This window comes from Branchiostoma lanceolatum, chromosome 2 (genome assembly GCF_035083965.1).
Source record: "Branchiostoma lanceolatum isolate klBraLanc5 chromosome 2, klBraLanc5.hap2, whole genome shotgun sequence".
In the NCBI taxonomy this organism is placed as follows: Eukaryota; Metazoa; Chordata; class Leptocardii; order Amphioxiformes; family Branchiostomatidae; genus Branchiostoma; species Branchiostoma lanceolatum.
This window is the reverse complement of record NC_089723.1, coordinates 4199969-4227561: the sequence shown is the minus strand read 5'-3', so window position 1 is coordinate 4227561 and position 27593 is coordinate 4199969. Positions and strand designations below refer to the sequence as shown.

General features: G+C 42.0%; 3 protein-coding genes across 3 annotated transcripts; 1 reads left to right on the top strand and 2 right to left on the bottom strand.

The window, feature by feature from the left end:
• Positions 1-255: 255 nt before the first annotated feature.
• On the bottom strand, positions 256-5282 carry LOC136426522 (MAM and LDL-receptor class A domain-containing protein 1-like). The gene is made up of 6 exons (XM_066415187.1): positions 5258-5282; positions 4679-4879; positions 4014-4142; positions 2951-3070; positions 2462-2598; positions 256-1733 (listed from the first exon to the last, which is right to left on the bottom strand). Exons 1-6 carry the CDS (start codon positions 5280-5282, stop codon positions 1590-1592), a joined length of 756 nt encoding a protein of 251 aa, XP_066271284.1. The 3' UTR covers positions 256-1589.
• Positions 5283-11894: 6612 nt separating this feature from the next.
• LOC136426521 (uncharacterized) lies at positions 11895-15491 on the bottom strand. Its single transcript, XM_066415186.1, has 2 exons — positions 15227-15491; positions 11895-13645 (listed from the first exon to the last, which is right to left on the bottom strand). The coding sequence occupies exons 1-2, from the start codon at positions 15489-15491 to the stop codon at positions 11895-11897; spliced, it is 2016 nt and encodes a 671-aa protein (XP_066271283.1).
• A 2770-nt stretch (positions 15492-18261) lies between these two features.
• LOC136426597 (sorbitol dehydrogenase-like) lies at positions 18262-26423 on the top strand. The gene is made up of 9 exons (XM_066415272.1): positions 18262-18396; positions 19042-19075; positions 19795-19959; positions 21256-21415; positions 22176-22294; positions 23056-23121; positions 24429-24604; positions 25254-25375; positions 26163-26423. Exons 1-9 carry the CDS (start codon positions 18343-18345, stop codon positions 26320-26322), a joined length of 1056 nt encoding a protein of 351 aa, XP_066271369.1. The 5' UTR covers positions 18262-18342; the 3' UTR covers positions 26323-26423.
• The last annotated feature ends 1170 nt before the right edge of the window (positions 26424-27593 follow it).

Below are 27593 nucleotides of genomic sequence, written 5' to 3'. Positions count from 1 at the left end.
CTTACTTACATAATCAATGAAAAACATTTTTAATATGGCAATTGTAAAGGCTAACATCGTTTGGCAAAGATATGAGGTATATATATTGGAAGTCTGCTTTTTTCTCTCTATCCCTTAAAATGAATGCAAATTAACATAAAATACACCCAGCATCATAGCAAACGTAACTATTTATCTCCAGTTCACGACTCGAGGCAGCGCTTCTGTGATATCCCTTGCGATGTCTTTTTCGTGTAATTGACACCGCCATCTCCATTAGTGTTAAAAGATGTTTTCTTCTCGTCAGTTTTATTCATCTGCATTCAGAATTCATAATTAAGACATACGTTTGTTATAGAAATTCTACAGACTTATACAAATATGTCCTCGACAGCATCATATTTCATAACTAATGGCTGTCAAGATCTTGTTCTTTGATGTTACTTGCAACCATATGATAAAAAGTTTCATATCTAATATCTAATGAAATAAGATATATGTTTAATACAAAAGTAATAACTATGATACTAATGGTAAACAGTATTAATCAAAACAACAAATTACTACTTACAATTAACCTCTGACCTTTAATCAACAACAGGTGTGTTATTACAAATCTTAACTTAAAAAAAAATGATTTAATTTTTTTTTGGGGGGGGCATGGTGCCTTAGTTCCCTAACATATCTAACAATAACACCGTTGACGTAAAAGCAAAATCTGAACTATTATATAAAGTATCTATCTATGGATTTGGGGGGGGGGGGGTCTCACAATACCTTAACTATGTAGTTATGTGTGTATGTATGTATTTTGTGATGTACATGTAGTGTTTATGAGCCCTGGAAGATTACCCCCCTAGAGGGGCTAAAGGGTATCTCAATAAACTCAATAAACTCAACTCAACTAACATCTATTCTAACAATAACATCGTTGAAGCAATGGGACGTAAAGAGTTTGAATTGTTTGATGAATGTTTCTTAGTAATTTAAGGTCCAAGTTTTACTTACAGGCTATCAACTGCTATCAACCTACTGTCTCACGCTCTTCATTCTTCAAATTTAACTACACGACTATAGAAGTCATGACGCGAAAACAATACTAGATAAAGCCCCGTTGACACTTGTGCGTACGTACACGTACAAGTCCGTAGGAGTTGCGTATTAACATGTTTTCGGTTGAGGTTAAGTTTGTAGCCGAAAAATGTATTTCTTCGGTTCGATAACCAGGCTGCCCAACGGTGGGTCAAAGTAAATAAAGAACAACTTCTTCCCCGCAAACTTTACTTAACCCAAAAAATGTTAATGCGCAACTCATACGCACTTGAGTATACGCACAAGTGTGGTAGGGCCCTGTCACACTTGTGCGTATATACAAGCCCGCATGGGTTGCGTATTAACATGTTTTTGCTTTAGGTTAAGTTTGCAGCCGAATAAGTGATTTCCTATGTTCGATAACCAGGCTGTCAAAGTAAGAAAACAACTTCTTCCCCGCAAACTTTATTTAACCCAAAAAATGATAATGCGCAACTCATACGCACTTAAATATACGCACTTGAATATACGCACTTGAATATACGCACAAGTGTGACAGTGCCCTAAGCGCATTACAATCATGGCGTGAGGTTGGTTGGCGGCCGGGAGCCGGGGAAGGAGGTGAACGGACGACAGTCCAGCGGGGTGCCGTTGGTGGCGATTCCCCAGTACCCGGCCTTACACCGCTCACACTTGTACCCTTCCGTGTTATGTTGGCAGTTCTGAAAGAAAAAAAAAGGAAACAAGAGTTCGAGACATCATATCTCCATGAAAAAGTTTGATTATGCAAATGACCTCCACATTTGCATAATTTATGTTTGGTCAAGTACACCTCTAACTGAGTTACACAGGTCACAATGTTTACAATCCAATTATTTATTACCACTTGGAAGTATTATGGCACTTTTGCATTAATCATGCAAATTAGGAATTTATTTGCATAATCGGTATCTGTTTATGTTCTCCTTGCCATAAACTACATATGTTACATGTATTTGAGTCCTATAATGATAGCTATTGGCATGATTTCACTGCTCTTCAATGGTAGATTAATGTTCAAACTTTGAACTATCTTCCTTGAACAAAATAATTAACATTCCCAATTTAAACCGGTCCTACAGCTTCCGTTAGTAATGATGATCCGTTTAGACACACTGGTCACGTGTCAGAAGTGAAACTAAGTTTGTCAGTTCCCCAAGGGAAGGCCGAACTAGGGTTGGTCGAAAATTAGATATAGCATAATTGTTTTGTGCGACGTTATCAAGAGCTTAATTTGTGACCTTAAGCCCACGTTAGACAATGAAGAAGACGACACAACAGTTTCTTTACATGCAATACATTTTCCTTTTCAATAACACATAGCGTCATGAGTGGGCAGACATTCTGTTACCGGCTCCATACTTGTACTATGCTACAGGTGGTGTCTCAATGAGAGAACACCAGTACCCACCACACATCTGAAGGCAGCGTCACACTGGCTGGTGTGCTTGTGACAGATTACGAAACAGTTGGGGGCGGGGCTCGGTCCGGGGCCAGGGGCGGGGCCAGGTCCGGGGCCAGGAGCTGGACCGGGGCCAGGGGCAGAGCCTGGCAGTGAGACAACGCATGGAAATGTTCAGTCTAATGCTATCAAGATGGTGACTGTTACCCTACGTAGTACATGTACGAATTTCCAAATGATTATGTGTGTGTGTGTCACGGTGTGGTGTGTGTGTGTGTGTGTGTGTGTGTGTGTGTGTGTCTGTCTGTGTGTGTGTCTGTGTGTGTGCGTGTATGTGTGTGCATGTGTTTGGGCTTGTGCGTGAGTGTGGGTATGTACAGTATGTGTGCGCATGCGAGTCTCTCTCTCTCTCTTTGTGTGTGTGTGTGTGTTTCAGCAAAAATATAATGACGTCACAATTTCAAAGTTGGTCAGTTTATCTGCAAGGCGACTCCTTACCGCAAGGTGGCGATGATTCGTCGGATCCGTCGGTACAGTCCCTCACGCCGTTGCAGAGTTTCAGCTTCGGGATGCAAGCGCCGGACTTGCAGCGGAATGCGTTGTAACTGCAGGGGTTTGCTGTGGGAGGATTAAAGAGAATCATTACACCTTTTGCAATTGGCTGGTATGTAGCCAAGGCCTAAGCGGATGTTAGGAGAGGGGGTCTTAGGGCCACAGGATCGTAATCAAGCCCGCAGGGTCATCATCATAACAGTTACTCAAGCAATTGGATATGATTTTGAAAAAGGTTAGACGTTTCAAATAGCATCCACTACTTTTCATCAGTTAGTCTGAGCAAGATTTGTCTACCAGCAGGTTTCTAAACACGAACTATGAATTGATATGCAAATAAAAGAAAAGCAATTTTAGATAGTTCAATAGGAAAACAAATAAGACAGCAAAAATAATGCTTCTTGAGTACTGTCTTTGAAGCAAGTGTGGATGATTTTTAAGACAGACTTTTTTTCATTTTTGTCTAAATCTTATTACACGATTCACATAGTGGAGCTGCACTCAAGTTCAACATATTTAACCAAAAAGCTACACAAGATTAGATAAAGTTAAGCAAATGTCTTGACCAAACGTAAGATAAACAGAATCAAACTTAGGACCCTGTCACACTTGTGCGTATATTCAAGTGCGTATGAGTTGCGCATGAACATTTCTTTTGATTAAGTAAAGTTTGCGGGGAAGACGTTGTTTTCTACTTTGACCCACCGTTGTGCAGCCTAGTTATCGAACCAAAGAAATTGCGTCTTCGGCTGCAAACTTACCTTAAACTAGTCTCCAACCAGACCCAATGTATTGCAAAGACCGTATCCAACTGGAAGAAGGAGGTTGCAAAAGGTACTTCCTCTGCCAGTTTGATACGGTCTTTGTGCAACCTATAGATCTGCTTGGAGATTAACCTTAAACCAAAAACATGTTGATATGCAACTCATGCGGACTTGTATATACGCACAAGCGTGACAGGGGTTTAATTCGAGTAACAGAGTAATTGAATACACAATTTAAGACTGACGTTGCGGGCAGGCGACCTCGTCGGTTCCGTCTCTGCAGTCCCTGACGCCGTCACACCGCTGGAGGTGAGGGATGCACTGCGCACCGGTGGTGCACGGGAACTGGCCGGTCGCACAGGACGCCGTCGCCCCTGAAGTGTGGAAGGAACAGGGCATCTTACACACGGCCACTGATTATTGTGGACTTCAAAAGCTATACATTAACGACTTTGAAATATAATGCAACGATCAACCAATGAAGAAAAATGACCATCATTCTAAAAAAACTAGCAACGATTAGGCCAGAGAATTGCATGAGTCAGCACAAGCATTTGCTGTACTCAGTGGTTTTCATCATATGAAGTCTTTCAAATACCATATAAAGACCCACATATAATGATAAGTCCTTTATTAGATGACTGACCCTTAGAAAAAGGATTTTTAGAGCCATAGGAGAGAAGATGGTGACAGAGCTCTGTGAAAAGTTTCATCAGGTTGGTAAGTCACTGAATCTATAAGCAGCGACACCTGTGCTGCAGTGCAATGTGAACCAGTCAAAATTGCATTGAGGAAGGTGACAGATGGTCACCGCGGAAACGCGGGTTGAATAAATCACTTGGTTGTGTAAAAAGAGTCTTTTATTTGGTGACGGAACTGTATAGCAGCCTACTACGAGGCTATGACTCACCTCCACAAGGTGTGGCCGTGATGGGCTGCATCTGAATACACGAGGCTATGGCCATGGGACAGGTACCGGCGTACTGTCGTACTTGTTTTCCGTCCCATCCACACACCGGGGTACGGTCCGTGACGTCACACTGCCGCTGGCAGTTGGCGGTAGGAACGCTGTTCAACCCGCCTGGTGGTGCCGGGCCGGAGGCGTACGGGCCTGGAAGGGATTATTGATGGATTTTAGATGGGTAGAAGTGTCCGATCTTAATTACGTCGTGTGGCGTAACGGCTAGAACATTCGGCCGTTAAACAAGGGAACCCGAGTTGGACATGCGCCCGCACGTTGTTCCCTTGGGAAAGGCACTTAACACAAATTTCCTCACTTCACTCAGTGTAAATGAGTACCTAGCTTCGGTTAGGGACGTCCCTCGGATAGGACGTTAAATGGAGGTCCCGTGTTTGGGGAGAGCCACACCGCGCGCACGTTAAAGAACCCACCACACCTTTCGAAAAAGAATAAGGGCATGTCCCGGTGTGGGATGGTCCAAACCTTACAGTCTGGTCTGGGTTGACGTCTTGAAAAAGTGATAGTCACCTGTTATGTCAATCCTTCCACACATGTGGTAAATCTCAATAAATAAATAAATTACCTTCGCCGAGAAGGTTATGTTTTCGTCAGCGTTCGTGTGTGTGTCCTTCCTTCTGTCAACACGATAACTTAAGAGTACCTTGATGGATTGTCTTGAGACTTGGTTTGTGAATACGTCTTGTTGAGAACTCGAAATGGTTAGATTTTGAGCCGCCTAGTGGCTGGCTATGGTACTGCAGCGGAACCTCTGGGTTTCATATCTCATTCCACATTGAGTACTAGGAAGTAATCCACTAGGCGTGACAATAAGCGAAGGCGTTATATCATGCGGCAGTTTTGCCAGCTGATCGTCATCGCATATGTTCTTTATTAGGACTAAATGGGCGAATGTGGATGGCCCAGTACATTCACACGACAAATGTGTTAAATATACGATATGTCCTATTACTTTACTTATTCAAAATTAAGTCCTACAGACAGTGTAGGATTTATATTTTGTGCCTCATTACCCACATGAAAAACGAAGGTATTGGATTGTAATGATATGTGGTATGTGCGTAGGTGTTGCGAAGACGAAGGTCAAGATCGATATTGGGCCCCTTGTGTGTGACCTTGGTACTGCAGCAGCTTCCAGTTTTTTTTAAAAATCATTTGTCCTTGGCATGATCCTTGTCCTTGGCATGGTCTTGATATTTTTCATGACAGATAGCTTCTGAAAGAAGTAAGAAAGCTTGATAAAGAAGTATAGTAGGTTTCGGCCCCGTCCCCTATATCGGCTTGTTGCATTGGATCTCGGTAGGATTTGTCACAACGTCTCCTCGGAAGAGCAGAGCTCTTGAACCGACTTCTGCACTAGCTGTTGCCAAACGCCAGTACAAATGTTGACGAAGTCAACTCCCTGCCCGGAATATATTAGAACCGCAGCGGAAATCTTCAAATCCTGGCACAGAAATAAAGTATGTTTGAATGTCATCTGTAATCGGATGGTTTACGCCCACGTTATCCTGTGGGCCAACGGAGTACATGTTAAGTTGGAAAGTTAAGTAGAAGATAACCTAATGAGTGGAGAAGGGGTAGGAAGGCATGTGCCTTGATCTCCTAAATGATCCGAGTTGAGATGCAGGCTTCTTTAGTTACAATCTCGCATCTTATGTTATAAACAAACTGTCAAGTACATTGTAGCTGCTGATCCTGTGAGATATACGCTGGACACATTGACACAATGTCGGGCTTCCAATCTGATGAACTTGGTCTCTACCGTACTGGTAGGAAAGGTAGTAATTCAAAGACGACAATGTCGCCCTTGACCCTAGCCTCCTTATGCTAGGGTCACATTTCCCAGCCGGGGCCCGGTCGGGCTGTTTGCGGAAAGGAAAAATCAAAATGTCTATCAATAGATATGCACAAGCTATGTTCTTCGATAATTTTGGCACGTTTTGTGCTTTTAATGGTATTTTATATCATACTTAACGTTCCCAAAGACTGCCCGGCCGGGCCCCGGATTGGAAAGGTGACCCAAGCATTATCAGGCCTCCCGGGTGGCACCGGCGTTTATTTTGGGGGGTAGCGCTGATTCGCGATTTTCAACTTATCAGGGGCCAGGTTCTTTGGCTGGGGGTATGGGACATGCGGCAGATGCTGTCCCGCAAGCAGATACGGTCCCACAGCCAAAAAGAAACTGGCCCCAACAAGTTGAAGATCGCGGATCAGCCCCCCCCCCCCCCCCCCCCCCCCAATAATGAATGCCGGCGCCACCCGGGAGGCCTGCAAAGGAGATTATGGACGTAGAAATGCAACTTGTAAAATACTGGCATCTCTTAGTTCATTTACCCGAAGATACCATACTTCGGGAAGCATACAATACTGTTCTTTTAGGAGAACATGATTGGATTGTCCACGTGAAAAATATCCTCAGCTACCACGGTTTTGGACATTTATGGCTGAACCCGAAGTCATACCATATAGATATAATCAACACTCAGCTGCGACAACCATACTACTACACCATATTTTACAAGATAGATTAATTAGCCTAATAGAATGTTATCTATGTACCAGTTAATGCCATACTTTGTGCCTTGTACAATTGTTGTGCAATAAAGTTATTGTATAAACACACAAGCATACACACACCCAGACTGCAGTGTTTGCATACTGGACCTGACCTCTGTCAATACCCTTTGATTTAGATAAGTGAAGAATTCGGACCACGTGGAGTCAGGGTTACCGTCCAAGGGGGCAGGGTTACCGGCCGAAAATTGAGGGCATAAGTCAGCGTATTAGACTTGACGATGTGATGAGTTAAAATTGCATCTTGTGACCTTCTGAAGTTCTGTCAACTATAAATAACACGATCGAAATATCGTATCAATACATCTTGGATAATTAATGTCTTTGGACAAGTTGACCCCGAGATTATTTTACCATGATGTAACGTTAGATTAAACTTTTCGAAAACTGCCAAGGGGGTAGCTTTGCATCAAGGCTGTTCGACCTGATGAGGAGACCAAAAGTATTGGCTTCATCGGAGGCTATGGACATTTTCAAATATTTATTAGTTGTCCATTCAATCAAGTAACGTAACGTTAGGGCCCAGTCACACCTGTGCGTATATTCAAGTGCGCGTGGGTTGCGCACTTACATTTCGTTGGTTCAAGTACGGTTTGCGGGGGAAAAGTTGTTTACTACTTTGACCCACCGTTGTGCAGCCAAGTGATCGAATCTAAGAAATCCCTTATTCGGCTGCAAACTTAACCTAAACCAAAATCGCAACTCATGCGGACTTGTATATATGCTCAAGTGTGACAGGGGATTTATGCACTATTCATAACAATAATAACTTTATTGCAAGTTCATGCCAAAAGGCTAATTGCAGACCAACAAGTACATGGAGATACATGAAAAACGGACTAGTTATCTAGTATAAGTTCTATGTTAGATATGGTTGACTATGGTTGGGTTTGACTTCCTTTTTTTAAAAGAAGCCAGTGGAAAATGAAGTGATCAACGTTTTGAATTATAAGTGGGTTGGTTGATTTTGTAGAAAGATCGCGGTGGTTTTAAGTTCGCGTTTGAAACAATGGTAGTGCTACAGTCATAGGTGGGCAAATTGATTCTTAAGTTCGCGCTGAAAGTTCACCGCCAAAACCGCGAACATAAAACCACTGCGAACATTTATGCATTTACAGTATTCAAATGGTAAAAGCTAGGAGAATTCAAATGTACGTTATAGTAGTCTCTTGCGTTGCAGTCGCAGTTGGAGGTCAGGCGAAAGGTTTTCGGAACCGCTAATGCGACTCCAGGCCAACGACAGCTTCGCACGGCAACTCTAACTTGTTTGACCTTCTTTCCGTCCTTCGGTGAACCGTCCGTCCTCCAGAGGTCACAGTTTTGACCTTCGGCTGTTTTTGTGCCAATTATCTATCAAGCGCCAATGTAGACAACAGATATATCAAACCGAACAGGCACGGCAGTCCTTAACAAGGTAACCATGAACCAATATTCCCCCTGGGAATTGTTGCATCAGTTTGGCGGCCATCTTGTTATACCCCTATTACACTAGTCTCTACCAGACTAACTACGCCGGCTATAGGGAGAATATTTGCCAGGGTTTCATTGGAAGGCTCCGTACGTAGGCGAAAAGTGATCTTCACCGTGGACTGACTCTACTGGCTAATTATTCCTTTTTTGCCGAATTCTGCGATCCATACGCCCGTAGGAGGGCCTGGTGGAGGCTACCATTCTACTAGGACGGCGCTCTCGCCGCACGATCTCTGCTACCTCAAATTTAACAGAGCGTTCAACGAATTTCATAGATAAAAGAACGTGTCTTTTAACACTATGTGTGAATTGTTGTTTTTTCAGCAATACTTTTACATTTTGCATGATATTTCAATGATGAAATCAAGGATTAGACAAATCCAATTTAAGTCGCAGCGAAAGCGCAGCGAAAGCGCAGTGCGATCGCCGTCTAGTCTCACTGGACCCGCGGCACGCTGGCGGCGTCGCTGCGACCAATCGAACTGACAAAGCACTCAACGAATTTCATTCCCAAAAAAACGAATCTTTTTATGCTTTCTGTGTTTTGTTGTCTTTTTGGTCATACTTGTACGTTTTGAATAATATTCCCATCATAAAGTCAAGGGTAACACAAATCCAGTTTAGGACGCTGTGACGCCGCCAGCGTGCCGCGGGTCCAATGAGAGGGGGGCTTTACGGGGTTCTTCCTGTAAGAGACTAATTTTCAAGCCTGCAGACAGCTGGCTCGGTTTGTTCTTACTTTACTGTCTCCGTGAGCCAAGTGGTAAAGGTTACATACTTGTGATGCGTGGAAGATTCGAGACGGCCAAACGGCCTTACTAAAAACAGTCACAAAACAACTCGGCATGCAGTCAGTCTAATCTCTTCTCCCACAAATCTAATGCATACGCAACTGTCTGTCTGAATATGTATAACAGAATTACATAGATTTTTAAAAGTGTTCAAAGAGCGCAAGTGTCCTCCACTAAAAAATATGAAGTTTGCAAAAAGTGTCACGGTATCTCAGTCATCGACATTTGTGTCCTAAGATTCCTAATCTTACAATGTATCGTGTTGTCCTGAATTATATTTAAGGTAGAGATACTTTGTGATATAAATAATGGACTGGAAAGAAATTAGCATTTCTAGAAAAACCTCTTTTATGTCTAGATCTAGGGTAGGTATGTCACACCATATTTTTTGGTAGGAAAGAACTTGCTGAAATTGTTACCAAAGTACAGATCAGATTCTTCCGCTTAATATGCATTTTATCCTGTCAAAATCGGACAATGTTGAAATTTTTCAGAATTTTTCAAAGTTGAAAAGTTGGACGTTTTCATTAGAAGACACTTATCTATTGGCCCTATGGGAATGATTTACCTCAACATGGCACCAGAAATGACCACAAGTCCACAGTTATTTACATACTTTTTAATGTAAGTCTCAAACACTTTGACCAATATTGTTAAGATTTTCAGCATTTAAAGATAATATAACTGGACAGACTGTCATGTTTTATTTTTGACCTATATTCAGTATCTTATCTTAATTAGCTCTAATTAACCCTAACTAATTTATTCATCCACAATAGTGCCAATCAATTAACATACATTTCTAAACATGCTGAAAACTGAAGAAGGCACTAGATGTTCTGACTATCTTGTTGTTGAACAGATCATTATGAGAATAATGTATTTTTGCAGTCTTGGCTAATTGCAAGATATGCAAATGAGGGTAATTTTCCTCAACAGGATGAACTGAACTGATCCTCAAATACACATGTACAACCAGTTGTTTTACTTATCCTTATTTGTACTACCTATTCCCTAAAACAACTTTCAACTGTTAACCTACATTACATGTTGACTTAAGTACAGGAATTTTTACAACAGGAACAATAATAGATCTATATGAAGGTGTTAATTGGCAATAAACTAATGAGCCATATATAGTAAAAGGCATACATTGTTAATGATGGACACTGATATTGGCTGCTACATGAACTCACTGATGTTGTAAGCTTGCTGAAATAGGTTCCTAACGATGTCTATACTTTATTAATTAATATTACAATGCTTAATTAGTTAAATATGCTAATTAACATCATGGTCAATCAGAATGATAATAGTATGGTGCTATTATAAGTATCAATACCTATGTTACCCATTCTAATAAGATCTCTGATTGCTACATATAATAAGTTACCTACAGTACAGCAGACTTACAACTTACTTTCTGACTAGTACAGTATCAGTAATTAATTTAGTGTTCAAGTTTTTCTCCTGAAGTAGCTTCTCCCCTTGAAAATTTGAATTAGGAAATTGAATTTTCGTCACCACACACTTGATCTGATGTTTGTGTAATCTTCAACTTGTTCAAGTTTGCTTGAAGGCAGCCCACGTTCTCTGCACAGCTGTACCAGATATGCCACCTTTGTATCCACTGGAAAATCAAAAAAGGACCGATCTGAATGAAGATCATACAACTGTGTGACAAATTCGGACTGTATGATCGTAACGCTAGTGTATATACACAACATAATTACGACAGTGGAAAATTGTTTGTTGCGTCCAAAGTATGCCATATCATCGGATATGAAAGGTATATTACATTCAGCATAAAATATATGACCATTCTACGGTTAATTAGCGCAGGATTGATGATAATAAGTTCAATTTCGAGCATATACAAAGTGCGCGATCTCACGCCCCCCTCCCCCGTCACGTATGCGCACACAGCGCACGTCACATTTCGGGCTGTCGAAAAAAACTCTCAAAATGTATCGCTAAACCCACAAGCCAAACTCGCCTAAATAGTAACAAAAACCACACCATGATGACCACAATATATCTATATTTGTGACAGTATAGGGACAAAATTGCTAAGTTTAAGAAAAATAGCGAAAATATCCACTTACGCCCGGAGGTTTCTGCTATTTCGCCCATAACTCCCGACGATTTGGTTAATACATCTTGGATGCTTGTTGAACTCCACTCACCTAAGGTAAGTGGAGTGCTGTCGCTTGAAGGAAGTCGGATGTCGTCAGACGGATCAGCCCTCATTGGGTGTTTCAGCCCTTATCCGTAACACCCTCTTGCTGTCGGGCCCGGCAGTGGTGGCCAACTCACTGCCCATCCGCTCCTCCTGGCTTCCAGCATACCTCCTCTCTCCTATTCCACAGCCAGCATGAGGCTCTCTCTGCAGCCTCCCCCATCCTGCGTATAGCTACCTTCCTGTCCTTCCCTGCTATCCCTAGTGCTGTCATCATCTTCCATACTGACTGTGCTGGAAATCCTCTGCACCCAATTTCTATTGGGAACAGCCAAGACTGCCATCCTTTGTCCCTACACTCCTGGAGCAGGTCTTGGTATTTATTCTTCTTCCTCTCGTATGCTTCCTCACATCTCTCCTCCCATGGGACTGTTAGCTCTATGAGGACGATTTTCTTCCCTTCTTCTGACCATAACACCGCGTCTGGCCGCAGCTTTGTCTGGACTACTGGGGGGAAATGTAGCCTCCTTCCCAGGTCCACTATCAGGTCCCATGACTTCGCCTTCTGCAGGATGTTGTTGCTCGCTCTTGCTTTTGCAGGGCGACTCTTTTCCCCCTCCCTTACAAATGCGATTGCTGGGCCTCTTCTCGACTCTAAGTGGCGCTTCTTTTTCCTCTCAACTTCTAGGATACTTGCTATCGTGGTCAGCACCTTGTCGTGTCGCCACCGGTATCTCCCCTGTGTGAGCGCTGTACTGCACCCAGACAGGATGTGGGCCATTGTGCCTCTCTTGCCACAGAGCTTGCATGCTGGGTCTTCCCTCAGTCCCCACCTGCACAGGTTGGTTGGGGAAGGTAATGTATCATAAACTGATCTCAACAGGAAAGAAATACGGAACGGCTCCAGCTTCCACAGATCCGACCAAGTTATTTTCCTACTGGGGAGGTTCCACTTGGTCCAAGCCCCCTGTGCTGCTAACTGTGCTGCTTTGGCTCTCCGCCCTTCCTCCTCGAGTTGTCTTACTTCTGTCTGAATTAAGGCTCGCCTTTCTTTCCTACTTGCTTTTCCCCACTGTTGGAAGTGTGACGAACCCAGACCTTGCCTTCCAGTGTTCGTTATCCCAACTATGTCCCGCAGGATCAACATTCCTTCCGCCTTTGAAACTAGGGAGTCTGCCACGAATTTCCGGCCTGCCCTTGTAGTGACGCCTGCCTGCCTAACCTGCTGGTCTTGCGAATCTCTGTACATCATGACAGTTCTGCATTTTGCCACCTTGTATTCTTCTGTCACTGAGGCAAGCGGGAGCTGCATCTGGCTTGATTTAGAATACAGACCCAGTGAAGTAAAACTTGGTGGAACGCCCAGCCATTTTCTGAGGTGCTTGTTAACTTTCCTTTCCATCTCTTCTACTCTTGTCATTGGGACTTCGTATACAGTGAGTAGCCACATCAACCTAGGTAACATACCGTGCTGGTAAAGCCAGGCCTTGAATTTCCCGGGAAGGCCTGACTTCTCTATTCTTCTCAGCCATTCTTCTATCTGCTTCATGGTGCTGCTGACGTTCGTCCTGTCAGACAGGGTATCATCGTACCACTTTCCTAGACACTTGATCGGATTTCCTTCGATTGATGGGATGGGCTCTCCTTGGACTTCGAGCTTGAATCTGCTGGTTATCTTCCCTTTCTTGATGACCATACACCTGGATTTCTTCGGTTTAAACTTCATCCTCGCCCACGTTGCCATCAGGTCGAGCTCTGCTAGCATCCATCTGGCCTCTATGTGGGATACGGTAGTTACTGTGAGGTCGTCCATAAATCCCCTAAGTGGGTTTTGCCTAGCTCCTGACATCATCCGAGGTCCCTTAGCTTTGCTTGCGGCTGCCTCTATCAAAAGGTTCATTCCCATTATGAACAGAATAGGGGAGATTGTGCATCCTGTCACTATACCCTTCTCTAGACTCTGCCACTGTGTTGTGAAGTCAGTGGTTCTGAAGCGTAGCTGGACCCCTCCAAAGTAACTCGAGATTGACGTACACACTTTGTCCCACCACTGGCGTAAACCTTGATCTCTGCCCTTTCACCTGAAACCATTCCCAGAGTTCTGCGTGCTACACCGGCTTGTGGCTTTTGAGTTGAAAATGGGACTTCCGCCGGGCGGGCCTCAAAATCGCGTGCCGCGTTCGCGGCGTCAAAACGGGGCGGTTTTTCGCCTGCATCTCCAACTTAAATGATTTTTAGCTCCTTGTTCGATTGATATTTTCAATTAAAAACATGATAGCATGATAGCAAATCATCCATTGATTCTTGACAACGATTTTCAGTGGCATAATGCATACGGATGATTTTTAAGATTTTTGTAAAAACATTTACTGCCTCGCGCGCCGCCGCGTTCTAATGCGGAAACGCGGAGGTTTGACATGCCTATCTAGGGACTAGACCCAGGTATGTTATCACTTCTTAGCCACTCATGATCTGCAATGTTGATAAGGCAAAGCCGTGAACCAGCACACTTCTGTGTCACTGTCCGTCTTTTGGAAGTTTGCCATTGAGCTAAAGTGTCACCCTGACACACTTGTGCGTATATACAAGCCCGCATGAGTTGCGTATTAACATGCTTTAGGTGTAGGTTAAGTTTGCAGCCGAAGAAGTAATGTATTTGGTTTGATAACCAGACTGAAATTTACTTGAACCAAAAAAATGTTACTGCGGAACTCATGCGCACTTGAATATACGCCCAAGTGTGACGGGGCCATAAGGCTCTTCAACATAGCAACATCCCTCCGCTGTCCACCTTTTTCATTTTACACCATCCATTGACCTGTAACAGACGCCCTGCCGTTGATGCATCAACACCACTTTTTCTTGACCCCCTCCCCCACCTTTGGCACAGTTGAGCTGGCTATCTAAAAGATATACCGCCATTTGGCTTTCTTATTCCTTGCAGAGGGAATCGACGAAATTTTCAGCAGAGTACAATTCACATTAGTAGTCAAAAGTATTAGTAGAGCCATTCTTGCACAGACCATGGCTTTGGACATGTCATACAACTACACATGTATATGACATCATCGGAAAATGAAAGTATCTGAGATCAGTGGGATGAATGGTGGTCTACCGGCCCATTATCAGAAAATATCCAACATCTATTTGCAAACGTTCATTAAAGTTCGACACCCAGGTAAACAATATTTAGATCTATTTGTAAACTTCTTGAGAAACGGTGACATATTTGAAAAAGAAATGGATACCATAAAACGTTAGGTCAAAGTACTCATTCATATGAATGAGGTGTGGTGGATGGAGAAATCCTAAGCTTTATATTCGAAACTGAAATATCGGGGAAAATTTCTATCATAATAACGCCAGGTAAAAGTTCTACCTCCTGTATATCTTATACCTGGCGTGGTAGCAAATAGATAAATCTTTAGCCTTTTATTCTGATGAATGATGATTAAAGATACATACGTCTTCCGCATCCTCTCTCATCGGACCCGTCCCCACAGTCGGACACGCCATTACAGACCACAGCTCCCTCCACACACCGCCCGTTCTTACACAAGAACCGTCCGTAGCAGCGGGGCTTCAGGCTCCGGTCGACCGCGTTAGCTCTACTGGCGTAGGCCGGATAGTCTGGCGGTCCTTCCCCATGTCTCCACGCGAACTCGTAGCCCACAGTGCAGAGACAGTTTGTCAAAAGGCACGAGAGGATCGCAAACGTTATGACGACCATTTTCGGGTTTTCAGAGACGGTACCGTCTCCTCTCTCTTGTGTTCTAAATCCTCTGAGACACTCCCCCGACTACCTATCTACAGACGCGTGAGGGGGTCATACTCCTTGATGCCCTGCCAGACAAGGTCTTCCTCACGTCTTGATTTGATTAAGACCTTCCAAGTTCAGGCCAAATCGCTAAGACGTCCAGAGAAAACCGTCGAAGCGCCCTGCTGTGTGAACGTTGGAAATCTGCCCATTCATTCTATAACGAAGCGAGAAGAAGCCAAGTTCATGTACTATGATTATTAGACTAGAGCTAGCTTATCATTGTTTATGTGTATTTGTAAACTGTGACGTTTTCTGTTGTGACCTGGACTGAACCCAGTGGGTATATGTGTACAATAAAGGTCTTCATTCATCCATTCATTCATCATAAAAGCCATCAGATATCAACCGCTACTTGCCGTGTCACTAAGGTTTACGGACTTAAATGTATAACAGATTGCTCGTCTTTACGATTGAACTTAGGTTACATCTCCACAATTTTACTTGAACATCATTAACGCTATTTTCCCTGACAATTATGAATGAACAGTTAACTACTTCCTGGGGTCCCAGGGATCCCTGCCAATATCTCGGACCAGATACAGCGTACAACACATGAAAACATTCTTCACATATATCTTACACATCACCACGAACGAATCTCACACGCATGTTGAAGGGATTTGTTCGTGGACATATTTCGAGTTCGCAGACGAAAGTAATCAGCGTGAAAATGAAATATCGGTTGGGGCTTCATACGGATACCATCCGTGGTGGTGAGTGAGCTAAGTCATTTTTAGGGTGTCATTAGTACATACGGATGTCAGGAATAATTTATTTCTGAAATTGTAGGTTGCAGACATACCTACTCAAACAGACATACCTACTCAAACACACACACAGGCAGACATACATACATACATACAAACACATGCACAGAGACACACACACATACACACACACACGAACACACAAACAGAAACGGCATGTATGCATACACACAAATGCTTGTCTCCACTATGATCGACTTACTCGTTTGGTTGAATAATCAACCCTATTTGTCCAATGAATACCATTATTTTAGCACCCCGATGAGGCTGGTGTAGACTAAATAGATGACATGATGCGTGCCAAAACCGGCGTTAACCGGGCATCGCCAGGTATCCTGGCCTCACCAGACGCAGTCAACGGCCGCGCTGAGTGACAAGTGATGATGGGCGGGAAGACAGATGCTGAAGTGAATCCAGTTGCCATGGAGACGGGACAACGCCTTTCCGTATAAAAGTCATCCATCACAGGGGAAGGTGTGACGTAGTGTAGAAGGCCAGGCCTTGGGGAGTTCACCCTGTCACGTCTAATAAACTAGCCCATTGATATTCATTGTGGGGTGCTCGATATGTCTTTGCACTGTAACCCATTTCAGGATAATACAGATGTGCAGCACATTTGTCACCTTATCTTCATTTAGTTCGTTCCTGTAACTTTCCGCCGCTATTACAGTATAACGTTAGTATACTCATGTGTGTCACTGTGTGTGTGTGTGTGTCACAGTGCGTGTGTTTGTGTGTGTGTGATCACAGAAATACCAGGGAAATATTAAAGGAAAGGACAGTCAGAAACAAAACAAAACTTTAAAGTCAACTATCTAGGAGATCATCACCTTGTCTGGCGTCCTTCAATGACATCATTCGACCTCAGTGAGGTCACGTTACTCCTGACCTTGCAAAGAAGAAGGGGCCTTCTATTTCTAGGCATGCGCAGATGTGTATAGCAGGAAACGGGGGACGCAACTTTAGGGGTCGAATGACCTTCACCGAGGACGCCCCCCACCCCCCGCTGTGATTAAGCATTACCAGTCTCCGCCATCGGTTGTTAGTTGGCCTTAGGCTTGGCCGTGACTCAAAACTGGGGATAACGATAATGAAAGTATGAGAAAGTCGAGTCCTCGTAAAAGTCAAGGTCAGAACCAAGCTGTGGGTCAACTTTCGCAGGTAACGTTACTTGTCCTCTTCTTCTCGTAACATAAGCTCATTCGAGATAACCGATTTGGTTACCTCCATGAAAATGGAAGTATCGTTTGTGTCTATTTGTGTGTGTTTCCGGATATTTGTTATTAGCATAACTTAAGAATCTCTAGATCGTATTGTAATGATATTTGGTATGTTGGTTGGTGGTGAAATTTTGTCGACTTTGAGCCTTGCACTTTAACTTGGGCAACACACTCGCTAATAAACGATAGATGAGTGAATGAATGAGTGAATGAATGAATGAATGGATGGATGGATGGAAGGAAGGATGGGTGGATGGATGGATGGATGAATCATCATCATCATCTTACATCCGGAACTCCAGTGAGGTATATCATTTAATAGATGAATATTACACAGTATGTTATGATTTGTCATGCAATGTAAGGGCTCCCTTCGAAATCAGTTACATAGTTAACTGAAGGGACCACCCTAAAGATTAATTGATAAATAAATAAACACTGAACTACCGATTCTCTGATACTCCCCTCCTGAATATTTTTGAAATATCATACTCGACTTTTGAGGTTTAAACAAAGCATTTTGTCTTCGATATATTTTACTCCACATTTCTAAAACTTTTTTTTTTACATTTTTCTCCTTCATTGTCAACAAGTCCATACCTAATATCATCAATGGTACCATCCTAACGAGGGCCGTGTGCAAAACATTGGCACGCGTGCAAAGTTGACCTTTGATCCCACAGCTGGGATTTGCTGCCAACTTCGGTTCTTGTCACATCCGTTTTTCTTTTAACGTTAGATTTTAGTCAAGAAATTTCTAGATTGTGTTCTAAAATGGGTGACACAAACCTGTCAGCAGTTCTGCTAGAGAAAGGCAACCTGAAGTTGGTGAGTTAGTAGCCGCAGAGTTTGTATTTTGAACCGTGGGAGGGGAGGGGGGCGTGTCACTTCTTTGTCAAAGTTTGTTTTTCCGCTCGCGCTCATACCTTGCCATGACAAAACAAGATGCATTATAGCGTTAGCATGGCTTGTAAGCAATCGGCACATGGCATTTGTTTTCGACTCTTTAAACATCACACAGAGTAAAATGCTGCACTTAGGCATAAGTTAGGATAGCCGTGGCGACTCTTAGGAGGCGTATTTTGATTGTACTACAAAACCTTATCATAATGTAAGTTGTAGCCCATACAAGACGATGGGACTACAGACTATGTAAAAGGCTCAAAGCAAAATACGCCTTCTAAGTGTCGCCACGGCCAGACTTAGGTATGCAACGTTACATATGATATAAACGGCTGGAAAGACTGCCCTGTCTGGATCTGAATCTGAGTACAATCTATCTGTATAAATGCATACGTAGCATAGTGTGGCCCTACGTGTAACTGTTATGTCAGCATGGTACAAAGTCCAAGGTCTCTCTGTACACTGGCCTACTTAGTTTGTGTGTACTGATATGTATTTAATGATTTACCATATGACTCATAAACATTGATTGCATAAGGAACAGTTTTTTTTTTTTTTTTTTTGTCACAGGAAGAAAGACCCGTCCCCAAGCCTGGAAAAAATGGTAAGAAAAAGAATTTTAAAAAGTTAGATAAAACTTAGGAACATTAACTTATAACTGCACATCGAATACCTACAGTATTAAGTTGTTCGCAATTGCTGATTGAAAGAAATCAGAATACAAGTACATTGTACATGCTTGTATTTTTTCAAACATAGCATTCAAAATAGTAAAGGGAAAATGTTTGCATCAGGTTTATGTTTGCAGTTTTTGCCACAAACTTAATAATACCACTGCAAACATATTTGTTATGTCTTCTGCATACCCCTTGTTTGAATTGTGCACTTAAAACCACTGTGAACACTCCATTTTCTCACAAATCCCCACAAACATTTCATATATGTGTGTTCTGCCATGAGACAGTTTACCGTGTATGTAATATATATATAAAAAATAAAAACAACTATACATCTACTCCACAGAGGTTCAGATTGCGATGCACTCTAGATCTGTTGGCATCAGTGTCCACTACTGGGTACAAATGATGTACCCTCTCAGGTATAAATGAGTACCTACATGAAACTTTGGATAAAGGCGTTCCTCGGATAAGATACTAAGTGGAGGGCCGGTGTTTGAGGAGAGCAGGGGTCCAACCTGGTGTGAGTGGATCAGATAAATCAGTCTGGCTATGAACAGTACAAAGTTGTTGTGTTACGCCATGAGACAGTTTACCGTGTATGCAATATATATACAAACATACAAACTATATATCTACCCCGCAGAGGTTCAGATTGCGATGCATTCTGTTGGGATCTGTGGCTCAGATGTGCACTACTGGGTCCATGGCGCCATCGGAGACTTTGTAGTCAGAGCTCCCATGATCCTCGGCCATGAAGCCAGCGGCACGGTGTCCGAGGTCGGAGAGGGCGTCACTCATCTAAAAGTTGGTAAGTTTCACAGTGAATTATGTAACTTTTAAGATTCTGGGACTACAATGTATATTAATCTCAAACCTTTTTCAAAGCCATTTTGTTATTGTCTTGTTATTTGTATTTGTCTTTGACATACTGTAGCTCTTTTCAACTTCCTGCTAAATTTAGAAGCCAATCTTCCTAACTTAAGATCCCATAATAGCTGTGCCTGCAGTTAACTACAGGCTGTTAATATGTGCCATGTTTGAGCGCACAGTATATCTGTTCCACCTGCCAATATGCTGCTGCCATACTCTAGTGTAGATGCAAATTGTAATGATTCTGACATCAGTGAAAAGTCTGTTTTGGCAGCAAACAATGTGATAATATTAGGGGCAGTGTTAGATTAGGGGCTGACAGCTGTTGTATTTCACAAGTGAAGTCAAACTTTAACAGCCTGCACTGTTCTGCCAATTATCTTTCATAAAAAAAAGTTTGGTATCAGGAAAGTACAATCTCTCATTTTTCCCAGTCCTTACAGTTTCTGATCAACTTTTGTTTTCCTACCCAGGTTTGGCGTGCAGGTACTGCAAGGGAGGCAGTTGTAACCTGTGTATGGAGATGAAGTCCATCACGTATTAAGAATAAGCCCCAATTCTTGTTTTTCCTGCCCAGGTGACTGTGTAGCAATCAAGCCAGGTGTGCCATCCAGGTACTGTGACTACTGTAAAGAAGGCAGGTGTAACCTGTGTATGGAGATGAAGTGTATCATATAAGCCCCAATTTTTGTTTTTCTTGCCCAGGTGATCACAGGTACTCACGGTGACTAAGGGAGGCAGGTACAACCTGTGTGCTTAGATGAAGTGCATCACATATGCATGAATAAGCCCCAATTCTTGTTTTTCCTGACCAGGTGATCGCGTGGCGATAGAGCCAGGTGTGCCATGTAGGTACTGTGACTACTGAGTACTGTAAAGAAGGCAGGTGTAACCTGTGTATGGAGATGAAGTGTATCATATAAGCCCCAATTTTTGTTTTTCTTGCCCAGGTGATCGTGTAGCCATAGAGCCAGGTGTGCTGTGCAGGCACTGTGACTACTGTAAGGGAGGCAGGTACAGTATAACCTGTGTGCTGAGATGAAGTGCATCACATATGCAAGATTAAGCCCCAATTCTTGTTTTTCCTGCTCTACAGGTGATCATGTAGCGATTGAGCCAGGTGTCCCATGCAGGTACTGTGACTACTGTAAAGGAGGCAGGTATAACCTGTGTGCTGAGATGAAGTGAATCACATATTTAAGAACAAGCCCAAATTCTTGTTTTTCCTGCCCAGGTGACCGTGTAGCGATAGAGCCAGGTGTACCATGCAGGTACTGTGACTATTGTAAGGGAGGCAGGTACAACCTGTGTCTTGAGATGCAGTTCTGTGCCACGCCCCCTGTCGATGGTTCCCTGGCCAGGTACTATGTACACGCTGCAGACTTCTGCTTCAAGTAAGTCTTCACTTTCAGTTTTCAACATAAAATCATTGTCGTTTTGTCATGTTTGGCTTACAACAAGGAAGAGTCCAAGTATAAATGAAACCAGCATTTTCAAGACAATTAAAAAAAGCCTCAGTGGCAGTCCTTCACCACCTTAAAAGCTGTAAGCTTTGTTGCACATTTACAGATTTTTCGAATGACAGTGTTGATTTTTTTACATGTTGCATCTGCCTTGTTTGTATATATCTATACAATTTTTGTAAAACTTGTCTCTGTTCTTGTACAGACAAAGCAAAAACCAATTTTTAATGTACATGTACATGATAGGACTGTGTTCAAGATTTTACAAGATGAAAGATTTCTGCAGTATATGAAACAAATTTGACAAAATATTTATACTCTAACACAACAAAGCTCACATATCAATTCAGAGTTTTGGGATGAATACCTATTGGACTTCAGATTCTTTTCAGTCACCCAAGAAAAATATTGAACACTATCAAAATGTCAGACCGTTAACAAGACCTATCCAATTGCTTGAATACCTTTGTATTGTGTAACAAAGTGCATTAGCTCTTGGCCGTTGTCATGCCTTGAATCACCATTTGTGTGCTGTTTCCAGACTTCCTGGCCATGTGAGTTACAAGGAAGGTACTCTGCTTCAGCTTCTCTATAGATACAGACACAGAAGTTGTCTGACCCTAATCACACTTTGTGATTGAATATCACTAGTTCAGGTCCTAAATCACAATTTGTATTGTGTTGTTTCCAGGCTTCCAGACCATGTGAGTTACGAGGAAGGTGCTCTACTTGAGCCTCTGTCTGTGGGTGTGCACGCCTGCAGGAGGGCGGGGGTCACTATCGGCAGCAAGGTGCTCATCTGTGGTGCAGGTACGATTGTTTATTTACACTTTGTTTCAAACTATACCACTCATAGAGGCTGTCACAATTGTTCATATATCAAGTACGTATGAGTTCCTGACATGTTTTTTTGGCTTAAGTAAAGTTTGTGGGGAAGAAGTTGTTCACTTTGACCCATCCTTGTGCAGCCTGTTTATGGTGCTGAAAAACTACTTCTTCTGCCAGAAGCTTTGCCAAAAAAGGTCAATATAAAACTCATACAGACTTGATGTACACACAAGTGTGATAGCCCCTTCCCCCACTCAGTATTGGTTGTGTAGTTTGTAGTATTTCAAGGGCAATGAGCAACGTTAACTCGAAAGTTAAACATACAAGAACTGATGGTAGAATGTGTGTTGCAATTATATAAAATCTCTCAGACTGGGATATTTTTGAGTAGGCAGAATCACATGACTGTCTCTGATATTACCTGTTTAGTCATTGTACACAATTCTCATTGTGTTCATTATGACACAAGTATGATGGGGACTGCTTTGAAAAAATCCAGTGAAAAAGATTTGATTCAGCTTAAACAGTAGTAAATACATATCAGGGTAGCTGAGATGTGTAAATGCAGAAACGCAAACGTTTTTGTCCAATACTGCAGTATGTGACTATATATAGCACTTACACAAACTTAAAAACACCGCAAACACTTTTTCCCTTAGTGCCAAATAGAAACCATGCATACTTCAAAGCATTTGCAGTAGTTGGTAAATCCTAACTTATAAAGATTTTGTGTTTATCCACAGGACCTATAGGACTGGTGTGTCTGCTGGTGGCAAAAGCCATGGGGGCAGCTCAGGTGGCCATAACAGGTAACATTACATAAACAAAATCATTTCAACATGTTCCAACTTTGTACAGGCAGGCTCTGTAAGGGCATTGCCCTGATGTGAGTGGATCACATTACATTCCGGCCTAAATGGGGTAGGGAATTTCCCGAGCAGCCTTCGTAACCACTGCTTCTCCTAATGGGTCAGTGAAGTCAGCTTGTCTCGAGCATTGATGTTTCTGATCTAGGGTGAAGAGATCCTGCTACAGTAACAATTAGTTCAGTGCTTACATGAGTGCCCCCCTATAGCCTTGCACTGAGAGAGTTTTCAGAAAATTATCAAGGACTTGTGCTTCATGGTATCATTTAAACACATGCTGCTGCACTATGCTATTGTTTAATAAAAGTTTAAAAAAAAAAGATCTGCATGATAAAGTGTACATGTTCTTACAGTTGATGATCCATACTGTAATTCACTTTATCTTCACGCTGGTAAAAAAATTTTTTCACAGTGTAAGGAAAATGGACATTTCCACTGAACTTTAACTTCACGGTGACGGCAAGTGATTTACAGAACCGATGTGTGAAGGAATCATAAATGATAACAACAGGTTTTTCACGGTGATGATAAGTTCACGGTACAGACTCTGAAGTGACCGTGAAAACAGTGAACATAAAGTTACAGTGAAAGAAACAAGAATACAATGTTTTCAGAATGAGTCCAGTACCCATCTTCTTCACCCATGTGGTCTTGATTCGTACTTATTATCAGCTGGATCTACCAAAGCACTGTCCTTGGCCTTGGGTAGCACTACTATTGACCAGGTTTACAAGTTCTGTGCTGCATGTGTTTAATGTTAGTTTTTGCTCTTTGAGATTAATGTTATTAAAGTTTTCTGGCCCTTAAACTCAAAGTTAAAGGTATAACTTTTCCTTTTTAATGTTTCATCTGGATATCACCATATGAATGTATTGAGTAAAATTATTCAGATAAAGCATTCATACTCAAGTACTCAACTGAGGTGAAGAATGATCATGATACTTTCTTTGTGTAGCTACTACTCACAGCAATACAGCTTCACTATTCCTCACATTTTCAGGCAAACACTACGGGTCATTCCTATCCTTGTCATAATTGTACAACTCTTTTACTCTCCAAACAGAGGTTAGGCTCCGGCTAGTTTTGGAGGTCTTTTAGGCGTTTTTGTTGGGCTTTCTATTTTATCAAGTTCCATTATGTTGCCAAGTTAGAAAGCCCAGTAGCCAGAACCTAACCTCTGCTTGGTGTCAGTACACTCTTTCAAGACTGGTCCTTTGCTATGTTTAAAACTCTCTGTCTTTAATTTACAGATATTGATACCAAGAGACTGGAGGTGGCTAAGCAGATGGGAGCGCACTGCCCCGTGCTCGTGAAGTCACGTGATGGGCGGGAGGTTGCGGAACAGGTCGTAAACGCTCTGGGCTGTAACCCTGATGTCACAGTGGAGTGTAGCGGGGCAGAGCCCAGTGTGCAGACTGGGATATTTGTGAGTAGGCAGAAATTAGCCTAGAGTCCAGTAGTTGGTGGCTAGCAATGTTGGGAGTGTGGACAAAAGCTAACAAGGCTGGACTCCAGGCTAGGCTGAAATGTGTTCAAAGATTTGTATTTCTCCTAGAACTACAATAGAATGGTACTACTGGCGCCATCAAATACTGTAGATTGCTTTTAAAGAATGCTTGCAGTCAGATGTGAAAACACTAGGTGTGCATGACAGATCGCTCAGTGTAATATAACCAGCTGCTGCCATGCTGCGTGCCTGCGAAGCTGGAGTGTCACATCAAAGGACAGTTATACCAGCTAAACTACTACGGTAACCATTAATAACTGAAGTGTGAAAACTGAAATAAAACGTGTCTTCTGTGACAGCTGTCATATCATTACAAATCTTTCTTTTTCATTTCCAAAATATATATCCAGTTTCTTTAGTATCTCGTGTATCTATTGTTTGTTTATTGGTTGATTGACTCCTTTAGCTGTTGCATGTAAATGGGACAGCTATGTATACTCTCCAGGAGTATCAAATTCATACATGATAACAGAAAAATATCTTATTTCCTTGATGTTTAACCTTCATGGATGCGACTACAGTTTTACTTTGGAGACAGATTATACACTAACAACCCTATCTTCCTCAGGCCACCAAGTCAGGCGGAGTTTTGGTGCTGGTCGGCCTTGGTCCCCCCACCATCAACATCCCCATTGTGAACGCAGCTGTTAGGGAAGTGGACATCAGGGGCATCTTCCGCTATGCCAACTGGTGAGGGAGACCTCTCCAGTGTTATGTTTTTTTCCTTTCTTGCAGTCATCTGTCTTTGTCATTGTCATTTTTTTTTCTAAGAGTCAATGTCTATGTTATAAAGATTGTCAAGATTCTGTGGTCTTTATTTCTTTATATTCTAATTCTTTATCTAGTTTTCAACCGCAGTGAAATAACACAAGGATACAGTAATTATTACACAGAAATATTTATAATATCTCTATACATAATTTACAAAATAAATATAATTTACAATAATCTGAAATGTTGTTTGCCCCACTTTCCAAAATGTTTCTTGATATCTTCTCTGGTAATTGGACTTACCCAAATTTCCAACTGAACAACTTGTCTCCAGTCTTTGTCAAGGAATAAGCAATCCACCACTTCTGTGACGTCACATTTTGCAAATAGAACATGTGAACAGTGGTCCATAAGTTTCAGAAAGTCTATGTTAAGGGACAAAAAATGGAGTTGATCAGTCAAAAATTTGTATGTATGTCACGATGTATGTATGTATGCAAGTCCAACGTGTAAGTGCAATTTTTTGTGCTGGAAATTACAGTTTGATTCTGATCCAGAATGGCTTCTAACAAGTTGAACACAGATGAACTTTCAAGTTATAATTAAGATAATGTATCATGTTAGGCTGTTTATGTCCAAAATTCCATTGTATTTGTTAGCAGGGCTAGCCCTTTGTAACAGCCACAGGATTAAGTTGGGCAGCCCTGGCTGTGTGTGCTGAACAGCCAAACCAATAAATGAATTAATCAACTCCCTGGTTTTCCAGCTACCCGACAGCCCTGTCCATGGTGGCATCAGGACAGGTGGACGTGAAGCCGCTGGTCACCCACAGGTTCAGCCTGGAGCAGACTCTGGAGGCCTTCGAAGCTTCTAAGAAAGGGGAAGGGATCAAGGTCATGATCCACTGTGACAAGAATAAAGCCTGAGGCTGCTGGGCATGGAAAGCAAAAAAATTCAAAATTTAGACTATCAATATAATAGTACACGATGAATATATGTAGTGAAGATTACAAGAAAATTACATGAATTTAGCTTTTGTACTGGATTTGACGTTGCTGTAGTGTATCCTTTCCACAAGACAACGGTCGCTGAGCAACAGTTAAGCGACCAAAATTGAATGATAATTGGAGTATGATGCAAGATAAAAAGTAACATTCAAAAGACAGCAGAACAAACAAAGCTGAAAAAATTGTTCTTTACCACTGAAATTCATTGACCAATCTGTCAAATCTTTGTACTCTCCAAGCAGATCCAACGGTTGCAAAGACCGTATCCAACTGGCAGAATAAATTTTTATTGCAACCGGCCAGTTGGATAACGTTACGGTCTTTGCAACCGTTGGATCTGCTTGGAGATTAAATTCTTTGATCAGTGCTGTCGCAGCCTCTGGTAGAGAGGGGGTGATACTGACAGATAAAAATGTGTCGGAAACTCGGAACACTACTCAAGCAACAAAATTCAGAAGAAAGAGCGCTCAGAGAAACTATAGGCATCTTTTACTGATAGCCTAGTGCAATTAAACTGGGTGTGGCACAGGTTAAAATCTTAGGTTAAATTCTAAAAGGTTTTATGATCACAGTTGATCATCACAATGTGGAAAATATGTATAGACGAAGGTGAAGTTAGGTTATTGATGATGAAAGTGATACTTAATGATCATCCAGTTTGTTGTGTTGCATGCGGCCTTATGTTTAGGATATTTCATACAGAATCCAGAGGTTCTGAGTTCGAAATCTAGCAGGTCCCAATGTTGTACCCTCGAGAAAGCCACTTGAATAATAATCTTTATTGCATATTCATTCCCCAGGGGGATAAATGCATAGGAGACCATCATACATGGTGTACATGTAATGGATATTAGAGAATAAAATGATAATGATAACGTTAACATTGAAGTCTGACATAATACTCAACACTATACAAATGTATGACCATGATACATCTAAGTTCTAATGGCTTCTTCTCTCTTTTTAAAACACATGGCGATATAATTACTCACTTCGTCCTTTATATCAATATTGAATGACACTGGTCAATTTCCTCACTTCAGTGAAAATGAGAACATATCTTCAGTTAGAAACGTCCTCATAATGAAAATGCATAGCTTTTGATATGTTTTATTTGATAATAACATTCCACTTTTTAAAAATGAATATCTGTTGCTTTATCAATATTGACCCTTTATCCAGCTGACTTT

Excerpts from the sequence above, each read along its gene's own strand:
- LOC136426522 (XM_066415187.1), bottom strand. The coding sequence starts at position 5,282 with ATGTGTGGAAGGATTGACATAACAG. Across the intron at positions 4,143-4,678 it reads CACGGCCACACCTTGTGGAG|GGGCGACGGCGTCCTGTGCG; the intron begins GTGAGTCATAGC and ends TCCACACTTCAG. Across the intron at positions 1,734-2,461 it reads ACGCTGCCTTCAGATGTGTG|AACTGCCAACATAACACGGA; the intron begins GTGGGTACTGGT and ends TTTTTCTTTCAG.
- LOC136426521 (XM_066415186.1), bottom strand. The coding sequence starts at position 15,491 with ATGGTCGTCATAACGTTTGCGATCCTCTCGTGCCTTTTGACAAACTGT. Across the intron at positions 13,646-15,226 it reads TGAGAGAGGATGCGGAAGAC|AGGCAGCCGCAAGCAAAGCT; the intron begins GTATGTATCTTT and ends ACCTTTTGATAG.
- LOC136426597 (XM_066415272.1), top strand. The coding sequence starts at position 18,343 with ATGGGTGACACAAACCTGTCAGCAGTTCTGCTAGAGAAAGGCAACCTG. Across the intron at positions 19,960-21,255 it reads CGTCACTCATCTAAAAGTTG|GTGACCGTGTAGCGATAGAG; the intron begins GTAAGTTTCACA and ends TTTCCTGCCCAG. Across the intron at positions 25,376-26,162 it reads ATCTTCCGCTATGCCAACTG|CTACCCGACAGCCCTGTCCA; the intron begins GTGAGGGAGACC and ends CTGGTTTTCCAG.